This window comes from Momordica charantia, assembly GCF_013281855.1.
Source record: "Momordica charantia cultivar OHB3-1 chromosome 9 unlocalized genomic scaffold, Mcharantia_2.0 BLBB01000009.1, whole genome shotgun sequence".
Lineage (NCBI taxonomy): Eukaryota > Viridiplantae > Streptophyta > Magnoliopsida > Cucurbitales > Cucurbitaceae > Momordica > Momordica charantia.
The window spans coordinates 26481750-26493636 of record NW_028275167.1 but is presented as its reverse complement, the minus strand read 5'-3'; the positions used below and the strand labels follow the sequence as shown (position 1 = coordinate 26493636).

The following is an 11887-nucleotide window of genomic DNA, read 5'->3' as shown; positions in this document are numbered from 1 at the left end:
GACCTTTAAAAACAACTTTGTAAGTTTTTTTAGTGTATATTTTCACTATATAAATAAAAATCAACTTACGAATCTTGATTCAATTTAAATATATAAATAAATGCTTGAGATATTATCATTTTTTTTGTTATACAATGCTTTTAATAAGTGATCCGAATAACCCGAACCAACTAAACTAAGATATTTCATGGTTAGATTTGGTTGGGTTTATTATTTAATAAATATTTTTTGGGTTGAGTAAGTTTACGACCCGAACAATTGGGTTGGCTCTACAAAGTATCTCACACCAACTCAACTCAATCCATGAACACCTCTACTGTCGAGACTCTTTAATTTTGTAGAAATAATAATTATTTTAATCTTTAACATTTATTTTATACCAACGATGTAATAAAATATTTAGAAGATATGTCTTTTGTCCGGTCATTTTTCCACGTAGATGAGTATTTAAAATAATATATTTTAAATTTCTATATAACTTTGTGTAAAAATTACTAATGGGAAATTAACAATGAAAAAATAAAATTAAAAAAAATGAAAACACAACATTGAAAAGTTGATGGTACAATTTTTTAGAAGAATGTTGATTTAACTTGAAAATAAATGTACTAAAAAAAAACTTGAAAATAATGTTGACTGACAAGACATTAGATGCCAAATCAAAAAATCTTTTTGTCTAAGTGGAGTTTTGTACTCTGCCTTAGTCCTTCATATGCAAATATAAATTATTTTCAAATATATGGTATACCACAATATCTATATATTTCCATACATTCAACGGCTTTCGGTTTCTCTTCGAGAACATTGCGGTAAATCTAGAAATTCAAATCCACACATTTTTTTTTACAACAATTAGGAGGCACAAAGATTCGAACTTACAATATTTTGATCAAAGATGGGCATTTTAACCAATTGACATGAATAGTTCATTTTGATAAAGATTAATATGTCTGTGTAGCCAAGATAGACTTTCAATTGATAGAGAGAGTACTTCCAACCCTACAAGTTACCAACTTCAATCCAATATATACAATGTCAACATAAACGCATCGAGAAAAAATTATCAAAGCCACTTCTAAACCTACGTAATGTTACAATTAAATCCTTAATTTTACGAAGCTGATCGATCAAATTAAAAGTAGTTTTTGCTAATCTCTCCGAACATGAATCACGTCATTTTTATATATATTAAAAGTTCATATATATATATATATATATTACGAGGAGATACTTTTGGCATCCATGCCAATAAGGCTGATTTAGCAAGAGGGAGAAATAAAGAGAGCTTTATGCAGGTTAAGCTGGCCAATGCATGGCTTAATTTATCTCTGCCCCTGTTTCTGTTTCTGCAACTTTTGTTTTTCAATGCTAGGAGAGAGAAAGAAGGAGAGAGAGAGAGAGAGATTAGGAAAAAAAATGAAAATAATAGCAATGAAATTAGTTGATAATTAAAAAGAAGAAAGAAAAATAAAGAGCTACAGCAGATCATGAGCTAAAATAATGCAGTTCTGAGCAGCCCCCCAACCAACCAGCTTCACCTTGTCTCTGTACTTAGAGAATTAGATGTTCAGATTTAGAAAAAATATAAAAAGAGAGCCCCTCTTGCCCTGCCCTGCCCGCTGCCCCCTTTTTATATCTAGTTCTCCTCCTCTCCCTTTTTTTTTCTTTTTTCTTTGTTTAATCATCCTCTGCATCCTCCTCCAACTGTACCTATTATTCCACAACCAAGCAAACTGTTCTTTGTAATATCAGTTTAATTATCATCACAAATATAAATCAGCTGGAATTTAAGTTCATAACACACCTACCCAACAAGCAACTGTCAATGTTCAGTGAGAAAGACAATGATATTAATGACATTGCAAGATAAATATCTCATTTCCTACTCGGGTTGAATTAAATCGTTTCTAAATATATTTTGTTTTATGTTTTTAACAATTATGTTAGTTTTCCCACTACTTCTTTAATATGTTTTGCATCTTTGTTCGAAATATACTTGAATTCTTAGCCAAAATTTAAAGACAAAAGCAAGTTTTGGATAGCTACTTCGGTTAGTTCCTAAAATCTGACTTAAACTTGATAACAAGATAAAAACTTTCACCATATGATATGCGGCAAAATTAGCGAATGCGAAGCATGCTATTTGCATCGCAATATATGCAACGAAAGTCGTGTTTCATAGTTGGAGAACTTTAACAACAAGCTTTAAGTAATGTTGGATTCGACGAAAGATCTTTCGTCACTAATCAATTTTAACGATGCAGTTTATCTTTCAACGACAAATGATTCGTCACTTTGGAAGCTCTATTTTTTATAGTTCATGGGTCGAAGTAGAGTCCCTAAGCTTAATTTTCAAAGAGAAAAACTAAAACAGAATAAGTTGCTGTTAAGTTTTTTATACACATGACAATACAAGATCTAGAAATGAAGTAGAATAAGTTGTTTTTTGCAAAACAGTGCTTAAGATTAGCGGAATATTAATAATTGGGAAAGCGACACCAATTGACCATGGCAGAATGGGCGGACCAGATGGCCACGTGGGACACAGGGTGGCCTTTACCAAATCACCATTTCACGTGAAGCTCCTCTCTCTCTCTCTCTCTCACGATCTGTTTGTTGCATTGCCTATTCTTTTTCCCTAGTTTACAACGTTTGACTCTTTACCTCATTCGTTTCTCTATCGAAAAAATACTCGATTCTATATCAGTAAGGAGCAACTCACTCGTTATAATCATTAAATATCTTACATCTAAGAAAAAGAAATAAAAAACAAAAAAATTTATTTTTTGTATCGTCAAATATTAATAAGAAATCAAGTATTTTCTCAAAAAAATGAACGGACCTGGATTTGGACCAACCGAGGCCGGTTTGGACATGATGGATGTGGGTGGGACGGCGGCGAATGGGCCGGCCGCCGTCGGGCTTGGCGGGAATATGTGGGCCGGCATCCCCATGGCGTGTGATTGATGGTAGTGATACAGCGGGTACATCGGCATCAATGTGTTCGCTCCCACCATAGCCTGCCCCGGATACACCTGCGAGTAATGCCCCCCGCCGTTCATATAGCTCAGCTTCTGTCAACAAAAACGTCGCCATTTAGCCCACCAACAACTTTATTTTTACAATAAATCCAGTAATTTAAATTTAAATAAGAATTTTCAAAAAAGATCAATTTAATTCTTACATGGTTGTAACTGATATCCGTGGCGATGTAGGTGGGGCTTGGGGAGTAACTAGAAGAAAACGAAATTTACGTTTATTTACATTACAAGCACTCAAAAAATAATAATAAAATAAAATAAAAGTATGTAATGAGAAGGCATACCCGTAGAACGGGACGGGCTGATGAGGCTGATGATGAAACGGCGTCGGAGGAGTCCCGGCCGGGTAGTACCACTGCACGTGGTTGGGCGATGCTGCTGACGTGGACCTCGCCCCCCCACCGCCGTTGGATCCTTCAAATTTTACATCACAACAACAACTTTAGATCTCCACCGTCCCAAAGTTTCCCATTACTAAATCACACTTCAAATCCTTAAACAAAAATTACTCGTAGATCACTCTATGAAACTGAAATTACGAAAATGCCATTGTGGAGTGAATTGAATTGAGCAGTTACCTGGTAGCGGAGGAGCTTGGGGAGGAGTAGCAGCCGATGCGGAGCGAGAGCCGCGGCGAGCTCCGAGCGACGCCAGATTACAGTTGGCTCGGCGGCCGTTGATGATCGGCGCGGCGTCCTCGCAAGCCTTCTTCGCCGATTCCGCGTCCTTAAACGTGACCTAATTCAAGTAAAAACAAAAAAACAAAAATCAATCACCATCGGAATCCAATCCGGCGGCGGCGATGGAGGAATTAATAATCTAATCTCGAGAGACGACTTACGAATCCGTAGCCCTTGGATCTGCCGGTGAGCTTATCGGAGATGATTACAGCCTCCAAGATCTCGCCGAACTTCTCGAAGTGATCTCGCATAGCTTCCTTGGGAGTCTCCCACGCCAATCCGCCGACGAACACCTTCGTGAGCGTGGTGTCGCCGAACATTAAACCTGCATTGTTACTATTGTTGCTCATCGTCGTCGTATAAATTCCGGCGATCGAAGAAGGAATTGGGGGAGAGGAGTGAGAAAATGGTGGTGGGGAAGAGAGGGAGAGAGATATATAAGAGGAGAGAGGAAATAAAGAAATGGAAGAAGACAGAGGGACAGAGAGGCTGACAGATAGGCATTGGCGAAGGCTATCATCAACGTGAACACACACTCACGATGACAGTACAATCCCCCCTTTCTCTCTATGGGATATTAAGATTAATTAATTCTCATTATTTATTCTCCAATTGGATAATTAATGTCTTTCCTAATTACCTACAAATTACAATTATTAATTAATTCATCAATAATAATCTCAACCTAATTGTCAACAAATATTACCCTACTTTAATACCTTGGACACATTGAGTATGTATATAAATAGGAATTGAAATGTATCTATCGCTCTAATAAAAATAAATTGCTAACATGAACATAGTTAAACTAGTGAATGAATATATATGGAACGAACGGTTGAAGGTTTGGATACTCGTTCTTGTATTTATATTGTTTAGTTTAAATAAAAAACATTCCTGATTGATCAATCGATCTTTAAGAATATGTATGATTATATTATTTTATGAAGTACCTCACGTGAAGGAATAATTACCAATTACTGCTGAGGTAGATCATGAATTACTTGTATATCATATAAATATACTAAAGATCAAATATTGCCTCTCAAAAAGAAAATCAAATATTAAAATTACAAATCTTATCCTATCTTATTGTAAAAGAAAAAAGAATGACCCTTGACATTTAGATGATAGTCATTTAACGGGATTCACTCATAGTTTAGATATGTATAATTTGAAATCGAAAAAAATCTAATTTATTTGTCTTAATTAGGCCACAAGTAAGCTAATCCAACTCACAAATTATATAAACTTAGCTAAATATACTTAAAGACTTCTAAAAGTTGACTTAAGCATAGTTTGAATGGTCAATCACCAACTAATTTATGGGTCAAAACATATCTATTCCCGTGTTGTATTAAAAAAATTCTAAAGAAAAAAAAACGAGTCACCAAAATGTTCCTTGAAGATTGTGCGATTCATAAATCCACAGAATATATAAAAATATATATATTTTTTCTAACCTTAGGTTATATAAATTCAGGTTTCTCATCCAACACGAGCAAAACGACAATTAACACATATTTCTTCTTTTGAAGTTCGAGGTTCAAACTCTATACCATCAATTTGTCTTAATTTAATGAAAGATTTATTATATTCAAATTTTAATATTTTGTAATTAGAATATAATTTCAAATTTTAGCATTGTCAACCATCAAGACATTTCTATCACCTTTGAAGGATTCTAATTTCAACTCCCCTATTTGTTATGTATTATTCTACAAAAAGATTGAAAACAACAAAAACGTATGAAATTAAAAAAAAAAAACAGTGTGTCTTATTATTTTAGTGGTATGGTAACGTTTACATAATTTTATTTAAAAATATATATATAAATAAATACAGGTAGCAGACGGGTAGTAATGTGCTAGCATGACCGTTTAACATCGTAGTTCGACTTTTCTCCACGCGCTGCTCTCTTTACAGTTATTGCCTTTTAAGATATCAGCGCGTGTAAAATACCGCCAGCTTCGCGATTCTTTATTGACGCGCTTGATTGCTAATCCATTGGGACAATTCCAAATTTCTCCCTCGTCTAAATTATATAATTCCATTTTTTTCCTTCCCTGTTAAATTCCAATATTATTATTATTATTATTATTTTGCTTGTATGGTGTAAAAATTTTGATTTTAACCATTTTCTATTTTAGGCAGTAAATTCTACCCGTAATGTATTTAATGGAAATGTAGATGATAATATGATATGAAAAGTGAAAACATCTGCAAATACGTAGATATTTAATAATGAGTACCAAAATAAATTTTTTTAACACATATGGGTTATAATAGAATATGAGAATCTATTAAAAAAGAAAAAAGAATATAAGAAATAAGTCCTCGAAATATTTGTAACCGCTCTTGAATTAAACTTTTCAAGAGATGTAATGAATATAACGCCCATCGTTTTTGACTCAAACTTCTATAAAAATGCAATTCATAAGTTGCTTCTCATTTAAGTTTTTGAATTAATTGATAGAATATAAAAGTAGATTTGAAAAAAGTGTTTTGGAAGAGAAAATATTATATCTTATAAATTCTCATAATACTCACTATTTTTTAAAATTTTAAAATCACTTAACCAAATGTTAAAAAAATTTGAAAAAAAAAGTCTATATTCCACTAAAAACTCGTCGTTTCAAAAGCGATCTTTTTTTTTCTTCAATAATATTTCAATAGTGATCTAAAATTCACCCTAATTCGTACTTGAAGGCTCATATAATGTTGCTATTGGGCGTTAATTAAGAGGAGAGATTCTCTTTTTGTCAATAATATATATATCAGTTAAACTATATTTAGATTAAGAAATATTTTCATTGTATATAAAATGAATGTAAAAAGTTGTATTAAATATTCCAATGAGTTTTTAATCTGCAACTATAATGTATGTATATTTACTTTTTTTTAGGTAACATGTATATTTACTTTAAAGTCCTATAACTTAGGTTAACAAGAGCTTTGCTCAGCGGTTATTGACATCTATCTCCGATCAATAGTTTGTGAGTTCGAATTCAAACTCCTACTTGTTGTACACAAAAAAAACTTACATTTTGGATATTTTGGATTTCTATATGCATAAACTGTCATATATATTTAATATAAAAGAACTACATAAACACAAGCTTTCATGAATCTTTTAAGGCTAAATATAAATCTAGCACAATTGAGACCAAATATTATAAAATATTTGTAATATATATATATATGTAAGTTAAAAAAGAAAACGAAAAAAAAGCCGGAAGCTTTAATCGGAAAAAAAAACCGGTAGCTCAAATTTTAATTTTTTATTATTATTATGTTTTTTACAATCATGTGATTTAAAAGATATTCAATTGGACATTTGAAAAAAAAAAGATAAATTTTTTTAATTTAAAAATGATTATATTTGAAAGAAAGATATTTTCAGACATTTCAAGCCCCAAACAATTTGTAAACAGTCCAGATAATTTGATTGGAACAATGGTAAAAATACATATAAGGAAAATGAAACGAAACTATATATTTTTTAATTTTCAAACTACTTTTTTTTTTCTATTTTATAAAAATTTAATATTCAAATTTCAATTTTAGAAACATTATTTTTAACTATTCAAGTAAACGTTGAACTCCAATGTATCTCCATTATTAAAAATAACAAAAACTTATTATACATGAAATATACCACTTTATTACAACTAGTAAATTTCAATATTTTTTATTTTTTATTTTGTAGTTTTAGTTTATCGAATTGAATACTCAACTTAAATAGAATACAACAAAATTATGCAAAATACTCCGGTCCAACCAAAAAAATAATAATAATAAATAAATAAAATTCTAACAGAAAATTAATAATCACACCAATAATCTTTGTTCAAGCACAATAACGCTTAGAACGTGACATAAAGTAAGCATAGCTCAACGGTAATTGGTATATATCTCTAACCATGAGTCGTGAGTTCTCTTAGTGTAAGATGTCAAAATTTAATTCCTCTATTTTTAATAAATCTTAAAATTAAACACCATTAGTTTATGGTTAATTATTCTTAAAAAACTAGCTTATGTTAGATTTTTTTTTTTTATTAAAGTTAGGAAACCTATTCTTTCCTTGAAGTAAATTTGTAATGAATTAATTTTTTTTGCTTAATTATATAAAAATCATTTTTAAATTAATGATAAGGACTCATCGTAAGATTTATGGAAAATAAAGAGACTAAAATAAAATGAGTCTCGAAAAGTAGTGATAAAATAATATTTTAACCTATTAAAATTTACACGTGAATCTAGTAATTATCTTTTCGAAAATTTGTTCAATTGACAAAGAAAAAACGGAAATTGTATTTATGTAAAACTGAATCCCAAAATCAAATAAAATATATAAATTAATTTCCATGAGATTCTAATTTCTTTGTAAGTTTGGGGAGCAGATGTAGGCGCAATGGAAGGTGAACAGACAACAAATTTACAGGGAAAAAAATATTTTGACTTTTTAGCCCCCAAAATTTGAGCTAATTTATGTTTGATTTTTTGTGTTTCACATTTCAACACTTAGATTTCTTTTTTTTCCCCTCAAAAATTTAATTTTCACACAACAATTTAATAATTTTAAACTTTTAATTTTATCGTTTACCAACATGAGCTTAGTTCAACGATTAATACATTGTTATTTCCTTCTAGAGGTCGGAGGTATATTCATATATTTATTGAACATAGTAAAATAAATAGTGAAAAGTTACCAAAATGAACCTTGCTCAACCGTAATTGACATGTAGCTTAAACCAAGAGGTTGAGAGTTCAAATCCCCTCCCCAATCTTTGACACGAGTTGGATCGGTGTAGTTCTAGATTGAGAAATAGACCTTAAATTTGAGGGAAATCTTAACTTATGTTTTTTTTAATCTTTGACTTTTGAACTTTGCCTCTTAAACTAGACTATATATATTTTTTCTTTTAATAAATTCATAAATCAAATACAATATTTGGATCTTTTAAACTTGTTCCTATATAATAATACCATATTTTGTTTCTCACTATATTGTTTCAAAAATCTATATAGTTGAATGATTTCTAAAGGTTAAGATTATAATTTTGTCTGAAATAAACTATTTGTTGATAAGTCAATGACAATAACTAATTTGTATTATTTTAAAAATTAAAATAGATCAATAGTGAAAACAAAGCTAAATGAAATTCATGACAAAATAAAAATTTAAAAGTCATGCCAGAAATGTTCACTTAAGCTTTATTTTAAAAAGTAGAAACATTGTTTTGACAATACCATCCTTTTTATTAAAGACTAAAAAATTGATTTTCTGAACAGAAGAAAGAAATTAAAAAATAAATTTTAGTTTCAATGATATTAACAGATCAATATATAAATTCAACACCAAAAAGGAAAAAAGTACAGTTAAATTACAAATTTAGTTAGTGAATTTAACAGTATCTATTACTCTAAACTTTTAAAAAGTTTCAATTATATCCATGGTTCTAAATATCAGTCGACATATCGATATTTCTATCGACATGTCCATATTTTTATGGGTTCGACATCGACATGAGGGATAAATTGACATTTTCATCATAGTACAAAAAATCGACAAAATATGAAAAATATCAACCAAATCTCACTAATATATACATAATATCAATATTAATTCTTTTTTAACTTATTTAGAAAAATGAAAATATTTATTTGTTAATTTAAATATTTTTTACGATTTTTTAATTTCTATAACTTTTACAGAAATATCAATTGACATCTACATTTTATCGATATTTTCATCAATATTTCGATGAAATTGAAACTTCGATATTTTCATCGAAATCGACATTTAAAACCTTGGTTATACCTCTAACTACCTAAATCTACATTTTATTTTATTTATTTATTTATTTTTGGTATGAAGCATGTGGGAGTGGTATTTCAAATACACAAACTTTCAGTTGGTGATATATGCTTTAACTAGTTGAATGACTCAGATATGCAGATATTTAAAGAACTACTTTTAATATTTTACCTAAGCGGTCTTGCCATCATGACATTCGAACCAATTCTTCCAAAGAATAATAATACTCACCTCCTAGCAGTTAATAGAAATATATTCACGTTGATTACTAATACAAATTTGACAGCTATTAACTTTTTGTGTTTGTAATCTAATAATAACTTATTATCATTTTCTTAAATCTCCTAATTTTCTTCCCTCGTCCCAATGTCCCGAACTTTCAATTTCTATTCTATTAAATTAAACGTTAACATCCATGCTATATTGATTACACTGATAAACTATGCTTTAGTCATTGTGCTCTTAAATAAAATTTAAAAAGTATAATATAAAAATAGACGTTTAAAAAATATAAAGATTAAAATAGACAAAAGTCGAAATTAGAAGTACTCGGTTAAAAATGGATAACTCTAATATTTTGAAATGGAAAGTTTGTACAGAAAAAAAAAAGGGGGTGCTCCCTACAAAGATACGGGCAGGGGCAGGGGGCAGGGGGCAGCCCAGCAGGGGGGCGTGGATGTCTTGTACTCATTTTTTTTCTCTCTCTAGAACTCAATTATAACAAGGCACGTGACCGGCGTCACGTGGCATGCACAGTCAGCTTTCTCTCGGGGGCATGGCATGGGGCAACGTGGCCAGCTGTAAGAGAGCAGGAGGGGCATTTTGGTAATTTCAATTGCCGGGGGTACTTTTGACCAGCAAAAAGAAGAGCCCTATGGGAGGCCATGCATCACCCAGTGCCCTACACGTTCCCTTCTCTAACCCCTCCATCTATTTCCCAATTAATATATTATTTCACCTTTTTATTTCTTTTAATTTAAAATATTTTTTTCTAAATTGATAACCATTCCGTTTTAATTATATGTTTTTGAAATTCAGGCTTGTTCTCTCATCATTTTTTCAATATATTATCACGTTTATAAAATAATACGTTTGGACTCTTAGTCAAATTTCAAAAATAAAAAAATTTTAAGACTACATTTTTTAAGTGTTTAAAAGTTGTCTTACATTTTGAAAACGGTTTCAAAAAATAGATACAACTATTTATTTTTAGAATTTCTTCCTAAATACTAAATTACAAGTTGTATCTAAATTACTTACATTTTGAAAGTATGATTTACAACTATTACCTATTTATTTTTTTTTAAAGGAAAAGAATGTAAAAAAAAATGTCTATTTAAGAACAATATTTAGGTGCTGATCTATAAACCACCGCTAAAAATTTGACAGCCTCTTTATTATATAAAAATAGATAAAATATTTCTTTTTATACCTTTCTCATTTTTACTTGTAAAAATTTTTAATAGCAGCAGCCTCAACGGATGGATGTTACTCACAAATTGCTGAGTATTATTTTTTATTATAGATTTAATTTTCTCTCTCTCTTCGGTATTTGCTAACTTCCAAACTGCAACCTTTCGCTGTTAAATGTTTTCTTTGAATGATTTTAGAATTGGTTGTGCTTTTGCCAAGAATATCATACAATACTTCAACTTGGCTGCTTTTGCCTTCTCACTTTCTTTTTTACTCACCCATTTTTTTTTGTTTGAATAATTAATGGCTTGATTAGCATGTTTGGTCAGTCACCTTTTAAGACCAGAGGTATCTTTTGGGAGTTATTTTATTTATAGCAAAGGAATTGAAAATAATTAAAGATAAAAATGTATGTCACAGGTTAGAAAAAACATCATCAAAGATGGATATTTTCCTCCAACCCGCGTCCAAAAATTATCTTGTTTAAACCCTGTTTGATAAAGATTTTATTTTTAGTTTTTATGTTTTTAAAAATTATGATTGTTTTCTCACAATTTCTTTATTATATTTTTTACCTTTCTTTAAAACACATTTGAATTCTATAAAAGAGAGATTATTATCACTACACGAAATGAAGCTGAATTTTAAAAACAAAAATAAGATTTTGGAACTACTCCTTTTAGATCTCAAATTTTGATTTAGATTTGGAAAATATAGGCTTAATTTTCAAAAATAGAAAACAAGAATCTTAATTTTTCAAGTTATGGCTAAACTTTGAAACAAAATCCATCTTCTATAAGTAGTAACTCATTGATAGAATCTCTTCAACCTTTTTACTTCCCATGAAATTTTGATTAAACCAAAAAAAAAATGTCATTTTGATATAAGTTTCATCACAAATTAAATCAGTGTTAAATTATATATATATATAT

At 30.1% G+C, this 11887-nt stretch overlaps 1 protein-coding gene across 2 annotated transcripts; it reads right to left on the bottom strand.

Moving 5' to 3' along the window:
- Positions 1-1404: 1404 nt before the first annotated feature.
- Positions 1405-4224, bottom strand: LOC111010248 (putative RNA-binding protein ARP1). Of its 2 annotated transcripts, none has more exons than XM_088116866.1 (6): positions 3883-4224; positions 3620-3779; positions 3326-3455; positions 3185-3233; positions 2843-3074; positions 1405-1710 (listed from the first exon to the last, which is right to left on the bottom strand). In XM_088116866.1, the coding sequence occupies exons 1-6, from the start codon at positions 4069-4071 to the stop codon at positions 1682-1684; spliced, it is 789 nt and encodes a 262-aa protein (XP_087972992.1). In that variant the 5' UTR covers positions 4072-4224; the 3' UTR covers positions 1405-1681. The 2 variants fall into 2 exon arrangements, with proteins under 2 accessions (XP_087972992.1, XP_022139299.1); XM_022283607.2 differs by having other exon boundaries at positions 1405-1733; positions 3883-4114.
- Positions 4225-11887: the final 7663 nt, after the last annotated feature.